Source organism: Carassius gibelio, chromosome B9 (genome assembly GCF_023724105.1).
Source record: "Carassius gibelio isolate Cgi1373 ecotype wild population from Czech Republic chromosome B9, carGib1.2-hapl.c, whole genome shotgun sequence".
Classification (NCBI taxonomy): Eukaryota; Metazoa; Chordata; class Actinopteri; order Cypriniformes; family Cyprinidae; genus Carassius; species Carassius gibelio.
In genome coordinates this window covers 26,472,307-26,494,946 of record NC_068404.1, presented here as the reverse complement: position 1 = coordinate 26,494,946, position 22,640 = coordinate 26,472,307, and the positions used below count along the sequence as shown (strand labels likewise).

The window sequence follows — 22,640 nt, the reverse complement described above, 5'->3', positions numbered from 1 at the left end:
GTAAGCCATTTACCAGTGGTTTTGGCACTGTGAGCAGGTGCCAGGTCGTGCTGAAAAATTAAATCTTCATCTCCATAAAGCTTTTCAGCAGATGGAAGCATAAAGTGCTCCAAAATCTCTTGATAGCTAGCTGCATTGACCCTGCCCTTGATAAAACACAGTGGACCAACACCAGCAGCTGACATGGCACCCCAGACCATCACTGACTGTTGGTACTTGACACTGGACTTCAAGCATTTTGGCATTTCCTTCTCCCCAGTCTTCCTCCAGACTCTGGCACCTTGATTTCCGAATGACATGCAAAATTTGCTTTTTTATCCGAAAAAAGTACTTTGGACCACTGAGCAACAGTCCAGTGCTGCTTCTCTGTAGCCCATTTCCTGCACACGCCTGTGCACGGTGGCTCTGGATGTTTCTACTCCAGACTCGGGGCTTCCGCAGGTCCCCCAAGGTCTGGAATCGGTCCTTCTCCACAATCTTCATCAGGGTCCAGTCACCTCTTCTCGTTGTGCAGTGTTTTTTGCCACACTTTTTCCTTTCCACAGACTTCCCACTGAGGTGCCTTGATACAGCACTCTGGGAACAGCCTATTCATTCAGAAATTTCTTTCTGTGTCTTACCCTCTCGCTTGAGGGTGTCAATGATGGCCTTCTGGACAGCAGTCAGGTCGGCAGTCTTACCCATGATTGCGGTTTTGAGTAATGAACCAGGCTGGGAGTTTTTAAAAGCCTCAGGAATCTTTTGCAGGTGTTTAGAGTTAATTAGTTGATTCAGATGATTAGGTTAATAGCTCGTTTAGAGAACCTTTTCATGATATGCTAATTTTTAGAGATAGGAATTTTGGTTTTTCATGAGCTGTATGCCAAAATCATCAGTATTAAAACAATAAAAGACCTGAAATATTTCAGTTGGTGTGCAATGAATCTAAAATATATGAAAGTTAAATTTGTATCATTACATTATGGAAAATAATGAACTTTTTCACAATATGCATTTTTTTTTAGAAGGACCTGTGTGTGCGTGTGTGTGTGTGTGTGTGTGTGTGTGTTTAATGTATTGCATAGTTTATGCATGACTAGTTGTCACACGCTCTATTCCAGTAAATATAACGATAGCTTTATTTTTAACAAATTATTTAAATCTATGTCATGTGCTCATGTAATTGGTCAGATGCAAGATCTTGTGTGAAGAATTAGTCCAACTGACCTGTTCTAACCTTCTTTTTCATCTTCCATTCTCTTTAATCTGAAATAAAAATATTATTTGTATAATAAATGTACTATAGTACAGAGACTCAAACTTGCAGAAATAAAAAAATAAATAAAAATACATTAAAAAATAAATAAATAAAAGTAATGTTAAAACAAATAACTGTGGGAATAAATATAAAAATAACTGAACACATAAATAAACACATGCATGCATGAAAGAATACAAGTTAAATGCAAAAAATTGTAAATGAATAAAGTTATAGGACGAACTTATAGGGAGGCGCGTGAAGGGCGGAGTTTATGCGTGGAGAGATCTTTAAAAAAGCGTCACGGAGCATCAGTCAGTCTGAGGAGAGTCGAGTCACCGAATAAACAGCAATGGCTCCGGTATCAGTCAAACGCGTTTTAATCAGTGAAAGCGTCGATCCATGCTGCAAAACCATTCTACTGGAGAACGGCATTGAAGTGACGGAGAAGCAGCAGATGACAAAAGAAGAGCTGATCGCAGAGATTCAGGTAACGTCAAGTGATTCTTTAACTGATTGACTCTCAAGTTCAGCGCATGCAACTTCATTGGAATATAAAGTGCGTTGATTTGAATGGCGTCATTTTAAAGCAGCAGCAGTAACATCAGCTTGGCGTGTGGTAAAATATTAGCATGAATGTGTGCCAGTTGGATGTGGTGAAGTCTGTGTGTGTGACTGTCACCCCCCTCCTCCTCCTCCTCTCCACGAGTCTGATGCAACAGCAGCCTGTATCTGCACCATATGACTCGTTCCTTAACTAATGATTTAATAGAAGCCAAGTAAAGCATCAGCTTATTTATCCGAAGTATGTTTTTCCAGTGCATAATGCACCTGTTTTGCTCTGTGCATGAGTTTTTAATTGTGTTTTTATTTATTAGGTATTTGCTCGGATAGGATGTAAATAAAATGCATATCATTTTTCTTTTATCAGGAAGGCATGTGCATTAAGTTAAAAAGCTGAATGCATGTTGATGTGTAATTTATTTTCATGTCACATGTTCTTCTTCTTGGGGAAACAACATGCCAGTTTTGTTTACATGTCTCAAATATAATATATTATTATTTTTTTTACTCCCAAGAATTATGATGGTTTGGTGGTCCGATCAGCAACCAAAGTTACTGCTGATGTCGTCAATGCTGGCAGTAACTTGAGGATCATTGGACGGGCCGGAACCGGAGTAGACAACGTGGATGTGGATGCAGCGACTAAGAGAGGCATTATTGTCATGAAGTAATGAAGCATGCCGAGTCTTGCTCTGACCTCATTTCTGTTTGTTTTCACTGCTAAAGCAGGTTGCTCTAGTTGTGCACCATTCTTACTTCTTGTCTTAATGTAGTAGTTCACAAAGAAATTAATTGACAACATTTATTGCCTCCCATGCTAACATCGAAGGAGATGTTAAAAGAATAGTTCACTCAGAAATTTGTATTTGCTCTTAAGGAACTCGCCCTCAGGCCATCCAAGATGTAGATGCGTTTATTTCTTTGTGGGAGCAGATTTGGAGAAATTTGCCATTCTATCACTTGATCAACAATGGATCTATTGCAGTGAATGGGTGCCGTCAGAATGAGAGTCCAAACAGCTGATCCAAATCGGTGTTGAAGAAACAAACTCATCTACATCTGGAATTGCCTGAGTACATTTCCATCATTTTCATGAACTATTCCTTAAAGTAGAATGGCCAGGAGTTCCTTTCCTAAATGTTTGTTTGTTTGTTTATTTTTTTATATAATCTGTTTGTTTATTCGTATTTCTATCTTTTCTAATTTTAGCACTCCGAGTGGAAACACAATCAGTGCTGCTGAGCTCACCTGTGCTCTTTTGATGAGCTTGTCTAGGTAAACTGGTCAAATTAATAAATAACTTGTTTTATTAAATGACTTCTGTTCATTGTTTTAAGATGAAAAAATTAACTGTATTATAAAATGTGGTTTAATTCTTTTAAACTCTGATGTCTCTGTGCCTAAAATAGGGTAGAAAATCATTTTCAATAAAAAAAAAAAAAAAAAAGGGTAGTTAATTAAACTCAATTTTGCTGCGTTGGACTCTAGATGTATAAGTGGGCCTCAGAGGGGAAAAACTGATTAAAAAGACCTGATATAACCCCTTTAAGATTGATTTATTGTTATATTCCTATTGTTATTCCTGTTTCATATCTTAATATATTCAAATATATTTCAAATATTTATCAAGGTTTTCTGTATTTTCTAGACATATCCCACAAGCTGTCATGTCAATGAAGGATGGAAAATGGGATCGGAAAAAGGTATGTGCACATTTTGTCCTCTGTGTGGCTGTTGCCAGGATGTTAAGGGCATTGCATTATTGGATAAGAGTATTGCATGCACGATCATGTTGTAAATTGCACATTTTGACAAATCATCCATGTATTCTACACATACTGAATGTGTGCATAGTACATATAGTTCAGGAACTATATAGTTCAGGAGTTGTGATTCCTTAGCCATACTTTCCCATCTGTGTTAAGCCAGTCGACACTAATCGATTGTGATCACTGAATGTGTTGTTATGGTAGATAGTAAATGGATGAGTGCTTTGCTAATGATTTTGCAGTTCATGGGCGCAGAGCTGTATGGAAAAGTTCTTGGGATTGTAGGGCTTGGTAGAATCGGCAAAGAGGTGGCGACACGAATGCAGTCCTTTGGTATGAAGGTAAGATCATGGAGTCCTAAAAACTGTCCTGTCTTGAAATGCAAATGCAGTTTAAGCTTCTATTTTTTTGCATCCCTGATAGACCATTGGTTACGACCCCATCACCCCTTCAGAGGTGTCTGCGGGCTGGGGTGTGGAGCAGATGTCTCTGGAGGAGCTGTGGCCACAGTGTGATTATATCACAGTCCACACTCCACTCATGCCCGCCACCACAGGTACACACACACACACACACACACACACACAAACATTTTGCACATTTCAGTAAAAGCCAAGACTAAAATCCTGAGTGTGTATGTTTATTTGTATACAAAGGTGTCATTCAAAAATATCTACAAATTTATAAAACTGGTTCAAAATGAATTATTTTTATATTTATAATTTCCATTTAAATTTTAGTTAAAGTAAAGGTAAGGTTTTTTTTTTTAACAAATAAAAAAGAAAATGTTTTCTGGACAGTTGGCTGAATTTTTTAATTTTTTATTTCAGTTTATTTAATTTTAATAAACATTGTTAATTTTATAACCAAATAAAAAATATATAATTTATTATATAATAAACATATTATATAATAATATGAATTTGTTTTAATAATAAAAGGAATGAGTGAATTTATTATTATTTTTATTATTATTATTATTATTATTATGCAGCTTAATAATTGCACTAATAGACTATTTTGCAGTTCTTATTTAATTAATTTAGTTTGAATTGTCCTAGTGTAAAATCAGACCTTTGGTGATGTTACACAGGTCTCCTTAATGACGCTTCATTTGCTAAGTGTAAGAAGGGCGTGAAGGTGGTGAACTGTGCCCGTGGCGGCATCATTGATGAAGCCGCTCTCCTCCGGGCTCTTGAGTCGGGACAGTGTGGAGGAGCAGGGCTGGATGTGTTTGTGGAGGTAAGAGTTTGTTGATCACTTAGTCTGAGAAGGGTTTTAGCTTTTTGCCGCTGATTAATGCATTGCATGCAGACAAATTTAATAATCTTACTAATGATGTCTAGGAGCCCCCAAAGGACAGGGCGCTGGTGAACCACCCCAATGTGATCAGCTGTCCTCATCTGGGAGCCAGCACTAAAGAAGCACAGGCTCGCTGTGGGAAGGAGATCGCCCTGCAGATTGTGGACATGGCCACGGGCAAAGCCTTAGTGGGAGCCGTGAGTCACACTTAGTTTTACAGTGACACAAATTACACTTTATGAAAGGATGTTACGTTTTTCATGGACATTTTGTATATTTATGAGGACTTTTTCTTTCTCAGCCACAATAAAAAAGTTTGGAAAGAAAAAGTTTAATCTGAATGATTAAGAACAACTATCAAATACAGAAGTAGCTGTAAATGCACATTTATTTTAAGACAAACATCAAATATTTTTGAAGTGATTTTCACCACCGATATTTATCCAAAACTGCTTTTCTAAAATCCCAAAGAAAATTATTTAAAGAATACAGTTAATTTATTGTGTATACTTCACTGAAGTATTACGATAATTTTAGATCTCATTATTCTTCAGTTTTCCATTAATATAGCCTTTGATGCTGATAATGGTGTAAAATATTACATTAACTATTAAATTGGGGCAGGAGGAAGTATATTAACAGCAAAAACCTAAATCACCTACAACTGTACTTGGGGTGAATTTTCAATGCAAGTTGATCTTAAAGTGGAAAAGTAATATATTTTTTTCTGATGACACATGCCGGACTTCTCCAATCATTAAATTTGGCTGCAAGGTCACATTCAGCTCCATCTTCATCCAGTGATCGACCGATTTATAAAACCCAGTCCCTGCCCTGCATTCTTTTCTTTTTCAATAATCAGTTTCACGCGGATGTATGTCACTATACGGAAGGAAAGACCACAATTTGAAGACTTTTCTCCATCCTCAGGTGAACGCTCAGGTGTTGGCCAGTTCTTTCTCTCCTGACTCTCATCAGTGGATCCTGTTGGGAGAGTCTATGGGCAGAGTGTTGAAGGCCTGCACTGCTTCTAAAGAACCCTTCAGTCAGGTCCATGTCACATCACTTGGTAGGTTGAATATTTCACCCAAATATATTGTCAAAAATTGTTTTCATTCACAAATTAACTGAATGAGTTCTTAAAAGAAATATGACAAGAAATCAATCCTATTGTTAGGAGAGTATGTACATTTTCTTTTACTGCTTGACGCGTCATTTCCATGATGCATGGCAGAAAACACAAGACTTAAATATTTACCCTTCCATATGTACATCTCAGAGCTTGTGGTCTATCAAACATATTTTATGCTACACTTCTGAGAATCAAATTGTTAATCCACATTAAATTATAGAAACTTAATCTTGATGAAATTAACAACATAATTAAATATAAATGATAACAGAATTTGTATTTTTGGATGAACAATAATAAAGTCCAGGGGTTCCCAACATTTGTCAGCAGAGCCCCTTAGATGTAAAATATTTAACTGGCTGAGAATTTATATTTTTAATGATTGAACGATGCATTTTGATGTTTCTGGTTCTCTGATGTCAGTTAATGGTCATTGTGGCATGGAAGTAACAAAATAAGATTATTTTAATTTTAAATTCTTTATGTATAGGGCTGCACAACAGAAATTATACATATATATTTACAATCAATTTAATTATTATCTTTTCTTAAATATAAAACCCTGTTATGGTCAAATGGCATTACAATTGAATCATTACAGTGATACTATCTTGTGGCAAGATATCTGTTTTATAGCATTGTATTATATAGTGTAAATATAATATTACAAAATCTGTATTTATTTATTTTTGCTGTTCAGGGGAGTCCTTGAAGAAGTCCACTGGGTTTTTGAGCTCAGCAGCTGTAGTTGGTTTGCTCACTGAAGTTCCTCAGAAAGGCCCTAACTTGGTGAATGCACTGCCCCTAGCTGCAGAGACAGGAATTACAGTAAGACTACCTTACAAAACCTTTTTTTTTTTCATTCTTAACATAATCTGTTTGTTAAGTTAAAGTATAAGCGCCATCTAGGTGGTTTATTTTCCCAGCAGTGCTCCATTCTGTCCCTATGTCACAAACCTCCAGGTGCAGACGGATCATAAAGGCAATGAGTGTGAGGCATGTGTGCTGGAGGTCTCTGTGAACGGCAGCAGCTATAAGGCTGTTGGCTCCGTGCAAGCCGGGCTTCCTGTGCTGCTGGAGCTGAATGGAAGTGTGTTTCGACAGCCTGTTCCTCTCACTGGACACCTGCTGTTCTTCAAAGCTGCCAACTCCACTGAGCTCCTGCTCTCCGTAACCAGTAAAGGCTGATTCACATTCTGCACCAATAACAATATATACTGTATATGGATGTATATGTGTATATATAATATACTTGCATAACAAATTGCATGTCATGTGTATGTCTTTACCCCTTGGTCACTATATACTTTCATGATATGTGATAAAACAGTCTTTAAAATATGTAGGAAGAAAGATGGACATATGTGACCCTGAACCACAAAAATAGTCAAAAGTAGCATGGGTATATTTGTAGCAAGAGCCAAAAATACATTGCATGGGTCAAAATTATAGATATTTGTTTAATGCCAAAAATCATTAGAATATTAAATAAAGATTATGTTTGATTAAGATCTGTGGCTTTTTTTTTTGTAAACTGCATGGCTAAGAACTACATTTTGACAACTGTAATGGTGATTTTTCTCAAAACTATTATTATTATTATTATTATTATTTTTTTTTTCAAATGGTTGCATTTCGGTCAAATATTGTCCTATTATAACAAACCATATTTTGCCAAAAAACTTACCCATATGACTTGTTTTGTGGTCTAGGGTCACATATGGGTTTAGAATGGCATGAGGGTGACGAATGACTCTTTAAAGTCTGTTTGAGAAAACAGGGATCTGAAAGTGCTTCGTTAATTGATGCTTTCCTATCTTTTGTCAGGAGTTTTGGCAGATGCAGGTGTGGAGCTGCAGTCCTTCAGTGCTTCTACTGCCGGAGGTGGTGAGCAGTGGTGCTGCATGGGCATATCTTCACTGCTGGGGGACATCGGTGCCCTGAAGCCCTTAGTGAAAGAGGCGGCACAGCTCACAGTCTGAAGACCTGTCAGTGATCCTGATCTGAACCACATAACATTCCAGCATCTTAAGCTCTAGCCTGAGTTTCATTGCAAACTGTTGCTCACATTGTTCATAACACTACAATTTCTAAAACGACAGTATGGCAAAATATCTTTTTTTGTTGTTACTGTTAACTAAAACCACTGTATTCCAGATTTGTGAAAAGTGTTTGATTAAAACAACAACAAACTGTGCTTTGCAGTGGAGTCTGTCTCTTTTCAACACACAATAAAGAGTTTTAGTCCCTTTTGTGAATAAATTACATTAAATAGCTGATGCCAATTTGTGCTGCCAATATATATATACCAAACACTTAGGTTTTTCTGTGTTTTAAATCCTGTCTGTCCTTATTAAGGTGGTGTGGAGCTGCATGGGGCGTTTTCCCAAAGTCTTGAGCCACTGGTGGGGAAACCCTCTGCATGGATGGTCAGGTTCACACATAGATCTCAAGAAGAATTTTAAATAGCGTAGTGTGAAAATGTTCAGCATAATCAATCAATCTGTCAACGTGCTTTTTGTGTGTGTGACACACACATATATACACTCCTTTCCATTCCCCAAAATATGTTTGAATATTTGTGCTTGGTGCGCTCTTTACAGTCAGATATATGATGGACATTTCTTGCTTCTAATCACATGACAAAAATTGAAAGGGGTCATATGATGCAATTTCAATTTTTCCCTTTTCTTTGTAGTGTAACAAGCTCTTGGGGCACAGTGAAGATCTGTAAAGCTGCAAATACCAAAGTATCATATCCAAAGATATATTCTTTATCAAAGATAAGACTCTTCCACGCCCCGCTAAAACGTCTTGTTTAAACACGCCCCCACATGTCTACATCACTATGTGGAAATCTTTGCATAATGCCGCCCAAATGTTCAAGCAAAGAAAGAAGGCGTGGTTTCAGTTACACACTGAGTATTGAAGCAGTCATGTCAGGGAGATGTGTGTGTATCTAGGAGAAAGCAAAAGCATTTTATTTGGCTTTCCAAAAGTAGATGCATTTAGGAATCTATACAATTATTTACAACAGAATAGAAACATTTCATGAACTTATAAAGGAGGTCATTCTGACTTTACTACGACAGTCTGACCCTTCTGAATGAGCGACTGTAACTATGTTTTCTTGTTAAAGTATTTGCTATTGAATGTTCAAATGCAGAGTTTTGTGCATCACGTATGTGTGTGTGTGTGTGTGTTTGTGACAGAGATGAGAGCGAGAGTCAAACAGTGGAGTCAGCTGTCTTAACCGTTCATGGCTTGTGAACTGCAAACACATACGAGATTCATCACTGTGTCTGTCATGTCACTCTGTTCCTCTTTCAGCTTGAACTGATGATAAATCTAAGGACATTATTAACTTTCTTTTCATTTTTTAAAAAATATGAATATTTTAATATAATATGTTTCCACGGTAACTGTGAGTTATTTCTTTCCTTTTACTATACCCTGTGGACTTAGTGGCAACTAAACACCAATAATTCACCATCACTAAGCTATAAACAAATGCTCTTGCATTAAGAAAACAGTCAAGCATTTAGAATGGATTAATTCTTGGTGCTCGTCTGCCCTTGGAACCGTACCTAGGTTTTATTGTGCAATGGCTTTAATCCTCATTAGGATTACACGCTCCAGACTGCCATGAACTGAAATGTGAAAACTGGTTTTATTTCCCAGTCAACTGAAAAATCCAAATTGCGGCTTTTTGAACATGTATTTCTGAAGATGGGATGCTTGTTTGGTCACATGGTTGAAGGACTCGGCTGTGTTGAATTACTAGTAGTGGGTGACACAAGGAATGGAGGCTGGGGTCAAGGCATCAAGAGCCACCACACACAGACGTGTAAAGGAACCACAGACCATGGGCTAAGGAGAAGAAGAACTGGACTGTGGCCCAGTGGTCCAAAGTCCTGTTTTCAGATGAAAGCAAGTTTTGTATATCATTTGGAAACCAAGGTCTGGAGGAAGGGTGGAGAAGCTCATAGCTCAAGTTCCTTGAAGTCCAGTTTTAAGTTTCCACACTCTGTGATGATTTGGGGCGCAATGTCATCTGCTGGTGTTGGTCCATTGTGTTTTTTGAAAACCAAAGTCACTGCATTCGTTTACCAAGAAATCTTGGAGCACTCCATGCTTCCTTCTGCTGACCAGCTTTTTGAAGATGCTGATTTCATTTTCCAGCAGGATTTGGCACCTGCACACACTGCCAAAAGCACCAAAAGTTGGTTAAATGACCATGGTCTTGGTTTGCTTGGCTGGCCAGCAAACTCACCAGACCTGAACCCCATAGAGAATCTATGGGCTATTGCCAAGAGGAAAATGAAAAACAAGAGACCAAACAATGCAGATGAGCTGAAGGCCACTGTCAAAGAAACCTGGGCTTCTAGACCACCTCAGCAGTGCCACAAACTGATCACCTCCATGCCACGCTGAACTGAGGCAGTAATTAAAGCAAAAGGAGCCAGAAGGCCAACAATTCGCTTTCTTTATGAAATATTGTAATTGGTGGGTTTGTGTTAAATTTGAGCCAAAATCATCACAACTAAAAAAACCAAAGACAAACTACTTCAGTCTGTATGAACTGAATTTATTTAATACATGAGTTTGACAATTTGAGTTGAATTACTGAAATAAATGAACTTCTCCACGACATTCTAATTGATTGAGATGCACCTGTAGGAGCTTGACATTGTCTAGTCTAGTGGCTGACACTAAATCCAGGGACCACGTCTGATCTGTCCAAGCACACGGCACACTGCTGGGGATAAAACTTCTCCAGCAAAGAAAGGATGAGTGTCAATCAGTCATTATGCGAGTCGGGTAAGCTTGTTTTTACATAGTTTTGTCAGAAACATTAGAAGTTAAAATGCAGTAATCTTTTTTTTTTTCATCATTAGCATTCATCATTAGTTATTCTGGGTTGGTTGCAAAAACGATGGGTTATTATACTTTATTAAAAAAAAAAAAAAAAAAAAAAAAAAACTTTATTAAACTTTAATAGTATCTCAATGTTGCTAAATAACACCGGTTCCAAATTGTCATAAGAATTTTGGTGAATTTTGTTTTGCTCAATATAAAAAAGTATAAATATATTTTTGTAAACCCAGTAAAAACACTAGTATACTTTCAGACAAGAGTCAACTAATGAAGTTTGAAATTGAGAAGAGGCTAAAATAAAAAAAGTTACAAATCATAAAAAGGACTACCCCAAAACAATTTTATATTTTTTATGCTACATTTTACATTTGTCCCTTTTTTTGTGTGACATAGTTTTACTGTTAAGTAAGTTACTAAGTTTTTCCAGACCATAATTAACATCTGATAAATGAATAAAAAATCCAGCTGTTAACATGTTTACTATGCATGCATGTTATTATTTTGCTAAATAATTGTAGCCATGTACATATTTGAAGTAATAGTATCACTAAATAATGTCACTGATTACCTTATTAAATGTAAAAAATAACATTGTATTTAAAATATTATGGTAGCAGAATATGCCATCCAATATTATGATGGTTGCTTCCATTTATTACTCTGTTCACATCCTCACCCATAATGTATTCATCCACATAACATTATTTTAGGTTATTTTCAGCATCATCTGTAAATACTTCCAAAGTGAAAAATCCACTCTCACATTTACTGAACTTATGCCTGCACAGACTGTTGCTCCAAATAATGAAAAAAATGACGTGTTTTTGAAAATGATCAATTTTATATTTTAGTAAACAAGGAAAAATGGCATATTTATCCAGACCTGGAAATGGCTAAAAATCTAATTCCATACTGTGTAGGAATGCTGCAAATTAGTTACATGAATTATATGACTCTTTGTGTAGGTTAGATGTTTGTCCACTGAAGCTCAAGATGCTCTTTGGAGCAGATCATGCTGGAGAACATGGGCATCAGGTTTTGTTCACACCAACTCCAAAAGGAAGACAAACTAATAGGAATTCTTCATTTTTAGTTCAGTTCATCACTTGAATTGTTATCCTGAAAATGTCAGAGTTTTAGACCCCACTCTTCTAAACTGGTAGTGTAATGTCAAATGATATTATATTTGTTTAAAACATTTCACTGATGATATGCGAGACACAGTTTGTATGTTATCTGTGCTGGAAAATAAAGAGCTGTTTCTAAATATATACTGAACAGCAGATTACATCACTTCGATATTTGCACAATACTTTTTTCTAGACCGTAATATTTGCAAAAAACTCACCTGTTTGGTGTTTTAAATCAAGTAATGTATTTATTCCCTACTATTATTTATATGTATTTGGAAGATTTTGTATTTGTAAAACAGTTGTGAACCTAGGATTTTACTTTTGTGGTATCCACCCAAAAATGATGCAGTATGGTCATTTATAACATTTATTTAGAAGAACAGTGTGTGTGTTATATATTTATGTATATATATATATATATATATATATATACACACACACACACACACACACACACATATATATATATATATATATATATACACATATATATACATACAAAAATTTTGCAAAGCAACACAAATTTCTTTTTGCCGTTTATGTTAGAGTTAATCGAATAAAGTCCACTTGAATATCAACCTAAAATAATAAAATAGAAAAAAAGAAACACGTTACTTGTTTGTCTTTATCCAGTGCAATATTTGTGGCAATTTACTTGTAGGTTTTATAGCAAAATATTCACTTACCGACTTCTTTTTGTGGAACTTATAAGATGCTGGCAGGTCATATCTGAGCTCTGTGAAGGGATGACACCAGTTGAGGATAAATAACATCATATTATAATGTGCTATAAAGCTTATTACAACTTACAGCGTTCTGCATAAGATCCTTCATGCTCTTGGTGTTCAGACAATAAAACTTTAACCACCGTTTAAAAGTTTTATGTTGGCAAGATGTATAATGTTTATAAAGTCACTCATATTTGATAAAATGATATAGTAAAACAGAAATATAGTAAAATAGTCTTACGGTTTAAAATAGCTGCATTCTATTTGAATATATATATATATGTGTGTTTCCCCCCCCCCAGGATTCTCTGATTAATAAAAACTCAAAAGAACATTTGTTTTGAAACTGAAATCTTTTAACATTATAAATGACTCTATTGTTACTTTTGACTACTTTAATGTGTCTTTTTTAATATTCCTTTCCAAATCTTTAGTGTATGTTTATAGATTCACTAAGTATTACCTGCAATGACTTCCATTTTCACTTTCCAATCATCTGCTTTCTTCTGAATGTGCTGCGTGGAAATGCAATTCAATTGTAAGTTTTTCTTATGAATATAGCTGAAATGTAGCTGTGAAATTATGACATAATATAGCAACTTACATCTCGTGTTGAGGTCTTGTGAAGGGAATACACTGCTGTACTTGCCATAGAAATCGCTGTCCGCAGGAACTGCATGTCAATGCCTGAAATGTAAGATATGTATATAGTAACATCGACCAATTGAATATGGGAAACCTGTTCGACAACAGATATTATTTTGACAGTTTTGCAAATGCATCAAATTATGTTGACATCAATGCTTGTTGACTTTAAGATGACTCTTATCCTGGTTGTGCTTCGTGCCAAATGGTGGGTTCATGATGACCGTGTCAAACTTCTTGGCGTAAGAGGATCCAATAGAGCAAACATCACACTGGACCATGTCAATGTTTGACAGTTCAAAATCATCAACATTTCTTTTGAATATGTCCAAGGCGTCTTCATCAATGTCAAATCCGACACACAGTCTTAAGAGGAAAGATTAGTTTTGTAGATATATTTTAAGAACTAGAGTATGGAGGATGGAGTTGCTCTTACCCAGCATCAAGCACTGCAGCTCCTACAGACAGAACCCCACATCCACAGCCCAGGTCTGCAACTAGTTTATTTTGAATGTCATCAAATGTGTTGTGGATGGTGTACAACATACAGCCTGCAGTGAGTGAGAACACATGATGAATTATGTTAAAACAAATAGAGCACTCAAGGCCATCTATCCCAGACGAAAGACTCCCAAATGTTATCATACAATTTCTAAAATTTGTACTTTCTTACTTCTTGTTCCTGTGGCTCAGTGGTAGAGCATTGCATTTGCAGCACAAAAGGTTGTGGGTTCGATTCCCATTGAACACATGTTAGGTAAAAAATGTATAGCCTGAATGCACTGTAAGTTGCTTTGGATAAAAGCATCTGCTAAATGCATAAATGTAATTTTTAATTTAATTTTAATTTAATTTAAAATGTATAATGTCCACCGTTTTTAAAGTAGCATGTGAACAGTGGCTACAGTCAACCTGTTTGTGCCACAATATAAAAATATTAAGTTAATAAAAAATATAAAGATGATAACTTTTTCGCTTAAAAATCCACCCTAGTTCATTTCATAACTGTGAGGTTACAACAGTTCTGACTTTATTTTGCACAATTGCAAGTTAAATATAAAAAGTGAACGAACTCAAAATTGCAAGCTTTAAAGTTGAAATTGTTAGATAAACAGCAACTCTGAGACAAATAGTAAGAATTGCAAGTTTTTTATTTTTTTAAATTGTGAAATAACTTTGAGAAATATATGTCTCAACTGAGAGATAAAAAGTCACAATTATTATTATCATTATTTTACATTTTTAAGGCTTCCAGTTGTTATTTTGCACGAAACAGTAACTTTTCTATTGTTAACCCAATTTTATGTAAAATGTTTTAAATCAACTTTAACCTCTTAAAAAAACTAACAAAGAAAATACTGATCATTGGTCACACAGGAAACGTCAATCAAGCGTGCATACTGCGCACAGTGTGCACTACAGGAATCGTGAGGACAGTATCCAAGTATACTAATGCGAAGCATAAGCAGACCACTTCCAGAAATTCGACACATCTGACATTAATTAACAACATCATAATTAAGTGTATCAAAGTATTATAATGCTCACCCGCTATATGCGGACTCGTGGGGTACTGCTCCAGGAGTATTTTGGGCTCCTCGAATCCATCCACCTGTTGAAGGCAGCTTTCTAGCTCTTTGAGCTTCATATGTCCATCAGATGATCAGCTCATTCAGTCTGTTTCTGTTGGTCACACTAATGTTAGTAGATGAGAAACGTCGACTGATCATGATGTCACGAGCGATCTTCAGACTTCTGGTGAGAAAGTGACTTTTGTTCAAGTAGAAAATAATGTTGGATCAAAAATGAAAACATGCATGTGTTTTCTACTTCTACTTTTGCAAGCTGATCTCGTCAGCTGAGAGTATTAGCGCTATCTGCTGTCTGATTACTGCCAGGGCGCACAGTCAGCATTATGGTTCCCAAAGGCATGGTAAGAATACTGGCCTGAACACATCTACACGTCAATGTTCAGATATAATCATAGCGCATTCTGTTTTGCAACAGGATATTTCATGCTTTACACTTACTCAAACATAGCATTGCCTTGTCCAAAAACCCACACTTGTGGTCTTTGCACTTGACAACTTGATAAAATGATGCATTTCCTGTATTTGGGCCAAGTGTCCAATTTGTTTTTTGAAAAAAAAATTCAAGTGTTTACATAGCTTTATTTTAATTTTAAATACTTAGCATTTTAAAATCAACTTCTAAATGTCTATTCAGTAGTCCAAATAGCATGACATAATTTTAATTTGTGGTGCTCCTAATTAAGTGATCAATAAAGCAGTTGCAAATGTTGTACAAAATAACCTCACCACTTCTCATCTTTGCACCAATAAAACGTTAAAAAAAATTATAATATTTAACTTGCATTGCAAAAGTTTCCTTGTGAGCTGTGCTACTGATAAACATGAGAGAATTTCAGTTCTGTTGCTTTTATATGAAAATAAATGATGAACAAGACACTCAAAGGGCTTGCTATTTAACAGGGCCGTCACTGAAAGGGTGAAAGGTGGTGATGATTATAGGTGCCCAGGCCCCCCCTGCGACCTCCACCAACTGGCTGAGGCAAGCCTAAAAAGACACACAGGGGCAGGGGCGTGTCTAGGGGGAGGCTGGGGGAGGCAGTGCCTCCCCTAGGATAAGCCCTGCCTCCCCGAGAAACGGACTGTCCCTCTGATGATAAATAAACATTTAAAAGTTGATTGTTTTGTGCATATTTTTCCATCAGTAGCAGATGAGTCTGACCCAACAAAATTCAGTTTGGCGCTGTTTGATAGTGCGCGCGCGATTCAGGCTTACGGGCTCAGAAAAAGTGCATCATGTGAGAATAGAACGCCAATGAAATGTTTACCTGGCAGAGCCTTAGAGCAGTGGCACAAATGAGCTTAGCCACTCCAGTTGACACCCCAAAACAGCGTATGGGTTCGAAGTGCATTGAGAGCGGAACATCGTGATTTTGACTGAAACAGGGTTTTTTGAAAGTCAGAGAATTCTGCAACTACGACTTTGAGGTCTAACGCTAAAGTGCCTCGCGGTCCGGTCTGCCCCCTGTCCTCAATTTCTGCCGAGGGTAGTATATTAATATTTTTGGTTGTGGACGATAAAAATGTCTCCACGATCTGCTTTTGAAGAAATATTGTTGCGTTGTGCCGCAGCGCACATTCTATCATCTGCAGTTCTGGCGCCACGGAATTATTATTATACATTAACATACGTGTTATCTCAGCGGTAGAGTTACTCAAACAGGATACTGCACTTATTCACAAAATTATTATTATTATTATTTTGCATCTGCTTTAAATCCTTACTGCTTATTTAAAAGTTTCATTCGTGTGCTTTTCTGACGTTCGGTTCTTCTAATCAAAGCGCGGCACGAAAACGAAAAAGCCCTTCAAACTGTGCCTGATTTCTAAGTTATGTTCTGTGCTAATACTGTCGAAACACACAAGGTTTATGTATAGACTAAGTTGGATATGTCTAGAATGAAAGTAAACAACTGAAAGAGGATGCATGTCTATGCATGCAAGTCTTAAAGGGACAGTAGGCAGTACATGCTGCTTTAATAGGAATCAGTGTATATAGTGTTTTATTTTTATATTTGTTCATTAATTTTTTTAATGCTCCTGCTAAATACATCTCTTGTACCTGAAAATAAAACACTTTATTTGTATAATATCTGTATTTTTAATGTGATTCTTTGTTCTCATTTTTTAATAACAAAGATAAAATGTTCTTCACCCATGCACTTTGGCCTAAATATCTGCCATACTTTTTCATATTTTGTTACCTTAAAATGCTTTATAATAGGGAAATTAGTTTGGCCGTGATTCTCAAACAGCTTGCAAAATAGAAAAAACAACATGACAAAGAATCAGGATAAAATCATGATTTCTAAAAAATAAAATAAAAACAGACTTATTAGATTTTTATTATATCACTCAACCCCTGAGGGAGAACAAACCCATACAGACTCCACACCCCTGTAAAATAATAATAGCATTTGCCTATGTCAAGCACCACTAATAATAAATAAAATTAAATAAACAAATAAAATAAAAATAAAACCATATTTAAAAATAGTTATGTTGCCTCTGCTAATGAGATCATAAATTCAGTTCTTATAGTTTCACAAAAATATCTTTTTATTTCAACTCTCCAAGTCTCCTTACCCCCTGTAGCCTAATATGTTCCCTTTTATCTAGGCCTACATGTTTACATTTATTCATTTAGCAGACACTTTTATCCAAAGCCACTTACAACCAGAGAATACCATTCAAATACTGTTCTCATACTGTTCAAATGAGCATATGCCTTTTTTTTTTTTTTCCTGGGGCCGCATTCACAAAGAAACTTATAAGAGGCTAACTGGTGAATTTATGGTAGCACCTACGTCTGGAACAGCTTAGAAGAAACAAATTAATTTACCTCTTGTCTACAAACGTGACTTCAGATTAATTTTTAAAAAGCCTACTCGTGTAGCAAGTCTTCTCACAAGCAAACCTGTCACTCATCATCAGGCAATCACCGTGATCTGTTCTATATATGAATTTGTAAATAATAATAATATCATCATCATATTATTAATGTTGACCGGGTTTAACTAACATTTATGTGACAGCCCTATAGTCTAATAGGGGCCCTGTACCTATATCTGGGTTCCTGGCTTAGAAAAAGATATGCACTAAAACAGATTGTGTGTAGTATAGCTTAATTTTGCGCCGATTTCTTCAGTTGTTTATGTTGCCCCCCCAAAAAAGCCAAATGCCCCCCCAAACATGACATCCTGGTAACCCCTCTGCACAGGGGTGAGTTTCCCAAAGGCATTATTAGCCAATGAACGATGGTCGCAAGTTCCGACGTTGCACATACCGATTCTGTGTGTCCCTAAACCAGTGATCCTCAAATCTGGCTCGCGAGATCCACTTTCCTGCAAAGTTTAGCTCTAACCCTAATCAAACACGCATGAGTTTGCTAATCAGTGTCTTCAGGATCATTAGAAAATCACAGGCAGGTGTGTTTAATTGGAGTCGGAGCTAAACTCTGCAGGAAACTGGATCTCGCGAGCCAGATTTGAGGATCACTGCCCTAAACCATAGTTCAAACGAACCTTCACAAACAGCATTGCAAATTTATGTGGTAGTAACCACAGTTCTCACCCCGTGGTTAAAGCATAGTTGCTGGTTAGCAAGTGATATATATGGGCTTAAAGATACAATTTGTAAGATATGCTGTAAAATATCCAAAAACCACTAGGCTAGTGTTATATTTTGTCCAGCTGATTACTAACTATCTCTAATGTTTTCAACTACTTGTAAATCATGAGAAAATTCCCATTTTAATCAGTGACACGGGGCAGTGCAGTCGCCTGTCGATGACGTAAGTTACCCTTTGTTAAATCCATTAAACCCCGGAGTATGACGGGAGATGGAAGCCAGTATGAATCAAACATCAAATAAAGCAAAATGACATGTTACAAAACATAGTAAATTAGTCATCAGGTGCCATGTTCAATACAGCAACATCTTATAACCTGTCTGATTGGTTAAATAGCAGAAGTTCTTCCTCAACATGCATGCAACGTCAAATGGAAGTCATGGCCTAATGGTTAAAGAGTATGATGTTGAGGAGTTTGAGTCTCTGGCTGGCAATACCATGACTGAGGTGCCCTTGAGCACCTTGAACTTTCACGTCACTTTCACTTCATTAACAATGGCCCTATGTTGTAGAACTAGGGTGGTTTAAACCAGAGCCATATAGAGAGAGTTGCGACAACTCCATTTACGCCACTGGAACGCTCTTATTTTTTTTTATAGCAATGGCGGCTCGTGGAGCCTCTAAATAGTTCCTGGAAGTTGCAGCAAACCGATGCTGCGCCGTAGAGATGCAGCAGAAAGAAAACCGTTTGCGACGCACTTTTAAAGAGCCAGTAATATGACAATTCTAAGCTTCCCATCACTGTTTATAAATCCTGTACAACAGGTTTAAATCCAAGGTTAAAAAAACATTGTCATTTTGTCAAATTATCATGTTAAAATTACTTCAATTCTCAGAGATCTGGTTCGCGCGAAGCTGTTCAAAATATTCAGTTTCCTTAAACCCCACCCTTCGGTTGCATACTGTGTTCTGATTGGTCAACTGACATAGTTTTGATTGGTTGTTCCGCACACAACTTCACGGTAAACAATGCGTTAGCATCTTTTTGGGGTGAATTGTCTTATTCCTCTCATCGCGAAGCAAACGGTAAAATAAAAAACTTGAACAGTCTCGCTGCTTTTTTCTTCTTTGTGGGTATATTTAAGCCGCGTGCTTCAGTTTGAATCTGAATAGCGCGTTCAGCGTGGGGGCGTGGTCACATTAGATATAACGAAGGGAGACATGAAAAACAGACATCGCGTTGTTTTCATATGGATTACTTTATCACAGAATATCTGTATTTTGGCAGCACTTGTTTAGTTTTAAAGTAGACAGGTCAAGCTTTCTATAGATATCTCTCTCATGTCTCTTCGTTGAGTGTTCACGGAGTTACACTTCTTTTTAATGACTTGTTTGTAAATGAAGATCAGCGCAGACAAAGGCTGCAGACAGCACACCTTGTTTGTTATCTTTATTTTATAACTGCACAAAGTTATGTCTGTATCCAAAAAATAAGTAGACCCTTTACAGATTCGATTGATGTATTGCTCTTATCCGTACGATTACATCTGAAAGTAATCGTCCGATAAGTTCTTTTCGGGGTTATCGGGAAAATTACTCCTCGACATGATGCCATCACACCAACTGCTAACCAGAGCGTCTGTGTGGGGGGTGGGGCAGGTGGTCAGAGTTCCGTTTCTCCCCAGACGGTAGGCGGAGATTATTATGCAAAGTTTTCTAGTGACGTACATGGAGATGGGCAAAAGATTTGAAATCTATAACGACTCGTTTCAGCGATTCAGAGTCGACTCCTTACTTTAGAAGCCAATAACTTTATAAATCGTGTACTTTTTGGTTTAATTACTTTGCACATTGTTTACACTGATGGACAGCTACATCATATACTGTAATACAGGTAATTTTTGATTTCCCATCTGTGTGGCTCTTTAAAAGGTAAGACGTTTAAATGATAAGATTGTATATTATCAGTACATCTTAATAACAATAAATTGCAAATTAAAACCTTTAAGTAGATTATTACTCATTAAATGAGTAGATTTAAGGGATGTTATCAGATAACAGATTAGGCTAGGATTAGAGCTGAATAAAGTTTGTAACGAACAACCTATTAATTGTAAAATCTGTTCCCTTAATTCAGTTTCATCCATCGTGTTTGGAATTAGAAAAAAGGAGTCTAAACATATTTTTGTTTTTGCAGGGTGGGGAAAGTTAGCTAACGTTACATAGCCTATTACGTTAGTTCAATATAACGTGTGACCGCGGTGACTGGAAGTGGTAAAAATTAGGTTATAACGTTTCTTTATTACACGTATTAAATAAGTAAATTACTTAATAATAAAATGCACCCTATTGATATAAGTTTAGAATGAATTGAGTTTGCGAAAACATGGGTGGAGTGTTTTTAGTCATTGTGATTAATTTACCATTACCTGTCTATATTATATAACCGGTCTATTATAATACTACTGTATTATATACTTAAACTTGTTAGCGTATAAAAGTAACATTCTGTGGGTGCTGGTAGGTGGCGGATTAGTGGTGCCACTGGACTATTCTGTGATGGAGCATCAGTGATAATGCAGGTCAGGAGTGCTGAGGGGACCAATTATTTTTTTTTTGTCGCTTAAATTTTTTTTTTTAATAGACCCAGTTCACTGGAATGCTGACTGACTTGCTGCTGGCTGACTGGGTAGTGTCACCTGTCCCTGTCTCTCCTCTCTACTACGGTGTACATTTTAGGACATCCTCAGACCTCAGTCATCAAATGAAAAGGCGTCATGCCTCAGACTAAAAGGCTTCAGTCATCGGACAAAACGGCATCGCGTCTCTGACTGAAAAGCTTCAGGTCTCAGGAAAAACGACGTCAGGTGTCAGGTCTCATACAATTAACGTTAACGTCAGACGAAACAGACTCAGAAAAAAAGTCATCAGACAAAACAGACTCGGACAAAGTGTCATCAGACGAAACGGACTCAGACAAAAAGTCATCAAACAAAAAGGACTCAGACAAAAAGTAATCAAACGAAAAGGACTCAGGTGGAGAATCGCGTTGCCCCGCCCCATGTGACGTCACACGCACGCCGTTCACAGGAAGTGGTAATGGTTGATTGATGGCAAAAGGAGGTAAGCAGCGTCTGATATTTTATATTTTAACAGTTTTATTCAAATGTTACACTAATTAAGTTATATAGGGAAGAGAACATGCTTTTCGAGAGTCTTGTGTGCACGTTTAAAAAGTTAGTTAGCCATATTGCAACTAGCCAGCTTTTATTTTGGCCAAGTAGTAAAATTACCCTTACGAAAAAAACATGATTTTACTATATAAAAAAAAAACCACACACACTCACAAAATTAAATCATGGTATCCACAGATTAACCATGGTTTTGCTACTCACCATAGTTTAACCATGGTGTTTGTGGTAAAACTGTGGGTATACAAATGGTACATTAATCATTACACTAAAAAAACATGTTACTACACTTTTACTATAATAAAACCATGGTCACTTTACGTCTTGGTAAAGCAAATTCTTTCAATTTATTAGATTGAAATCTTGGTCTAATTATAACATACCTGTATGAGTCTAACACCAGTTGTTGAATTAAATGATTTTGTAAATACAATGGTTCTGTCTTATAATTAAATATATATTTGTTTGTTTCAGTCAATCAAGTTATCGCTGACATTTTCTGGGTAAGCGTGGCTATGCTGAGCAGGACGATTACCTGGATTCACTACCCATTTAGATTTCCAGGCAACAAATAAGCTCCTCCATGCCAGAGAATTACTGTTCGTTCAATCAAAACCTGCATGTCATCCTGGACTGTACAGAAATCTGCTGTGAAAGCCCTACATCACTGAAACTCCACTCTGAAGTTATAAGTGCACTACCACATTCAAAGGTCTGGTTGGGGTCGCTCTGTGTGGTGCAGTGGAGATGTGGTTATGACAGACAAGGGGTTCACTATTGAATATATGCTCTCCAGTATTGGTGCTAGACGGATCATTCCACCTTTCAAATGTGCCAAGCAGTTCAGCAAACAGGACTGTGAAAAAACACAGGACCACTGCACGCCTCAGACTTCTGGTGG

General features: G+C 36.8%; 2 protein-coding genes and 1 long non-coding RNA gene across 3 annotated transcripts; 2 read left to right on the top strand and 1 right to left on the bottom strand.

The window, feature by feature from the left end:
- The first annotated feature begins 1,516 nt into the window (after positions 1-1,516).
- LOC127964598 (D-3-phosphoglycerate dehydrogenase) lies at positions 1,517-8,201 on the top strand. Its single transcript, XM_052564860.1, has 12 exons — positions 1,517-1,727; positions 2,317-2,468; positions 3,011-3,076; positions 3,450-3,504; positions 3,813-3,911; positions 3,994-4,126; positions 4,664-4,812; positions 4,917-5,069; positions 5,803-5,941; positions 6,705-6,832; positions 6,968-7,181; positions 7,832-8,201. The coding sequence occupies exons 1-12, from the start codon at positions 1,590-1,592 to the stop codon at positions 7,984-7,986; spliced, it is 1,581 nt and encodes a 526-aa protein (XP_052420820.1). The 5' UTR covers positions 1,517-1,589; the 3' UTR covers positions 7,987-8,201.
- Positions 8,202-12,453: 4,252 nt separating this feature from the next.
- LOC127964609 (rRNA N6-adenosine-methyltransferase METTL5-like) lies at positions 12,454-15,077 on the bottom strand. Its single transcript, XM_052564870.1, has 7 exons — positions 14,937-15,077; positions 13,825-13,939; positions 13,574-13,754; positions 13,348-13,431; positions 13,207-13,258; positions 12,702-12,751; positions 12,454-12,594 (listed from the first exon to the last, which is right to left on the bottom strand). The coding sequence occupies exons 1-7, from the start codon at positions 15,034-15,036 to the stop codon at positions 12,553-12,555; spliced, it is 624 nt and encodes a 207-aa protein (XP_052420830.1). The 5' UTR covers positions 15,037-15,077; the 3' UTR covers positions 12,454-12,552.
- LOC127964612 (uncharacterized) lies at positions 14,999-16,096 on the top strand. The gene is made up of 3 exons (XR_008155081.1): positions 14,999-15,146; positions 15,234-15,321; positions 15,881-16,096. It is a non-coding gene; the product is annotated as an uncharacterized LOC127964612 (long non-coding RNA).
- The last annotated feature ends 6,544 nt before the right edge of the window (positions 16,097-22,640 follow it).

Excerpts from the sequence above, each read along its gene's own strand:
- LOC127964598 (XM_052564860.1), top strand. The coding sequence starts at position 1,590 with ATGGCTCCGGTATCAGTCAAACGCGTTTTAATCAGTGAAAGCGTCGAT. Across the intron at positions 1,728-2,316 it reads AGCTGATCGCAGAGATTCAG|AATTATGATGGTTTGGTGGT; the intron begins GTAACGTCAAGT and ends TTTACTCCCAAG. Across the intron at positions 3,912-3,993 it reads TGCAGTCCTTTGGTATGAAG|ACCATTGGTTACGACCCCAT; the intron begins GTAAGATCATGG and ends CATCCCTGATAG.
- LOC127964609 (XM_052564870.1), bottom strand. The coding sequence starts at position 15,036 with ATGAAGCTCAAAGAGCTAGAAAGCTGCCTTCAACAGGTGGATGGATTC. Across the intron at positions 13,259-13,347 it reads ACAAGACCTCAACACGAGAT|CACATTCAGAAGAAAGCAGA; the intron begins GTAAGTTGCTAT and ends ATTTCCACGCAG. Across the intron at positions 12,752-13,206 it reads GAAAATGGAAGTCATTGCAG|AGCTCAGATATGACCTGCCA; the intron begins GTAATACTTAGT and ends ATCCCTTCACAG.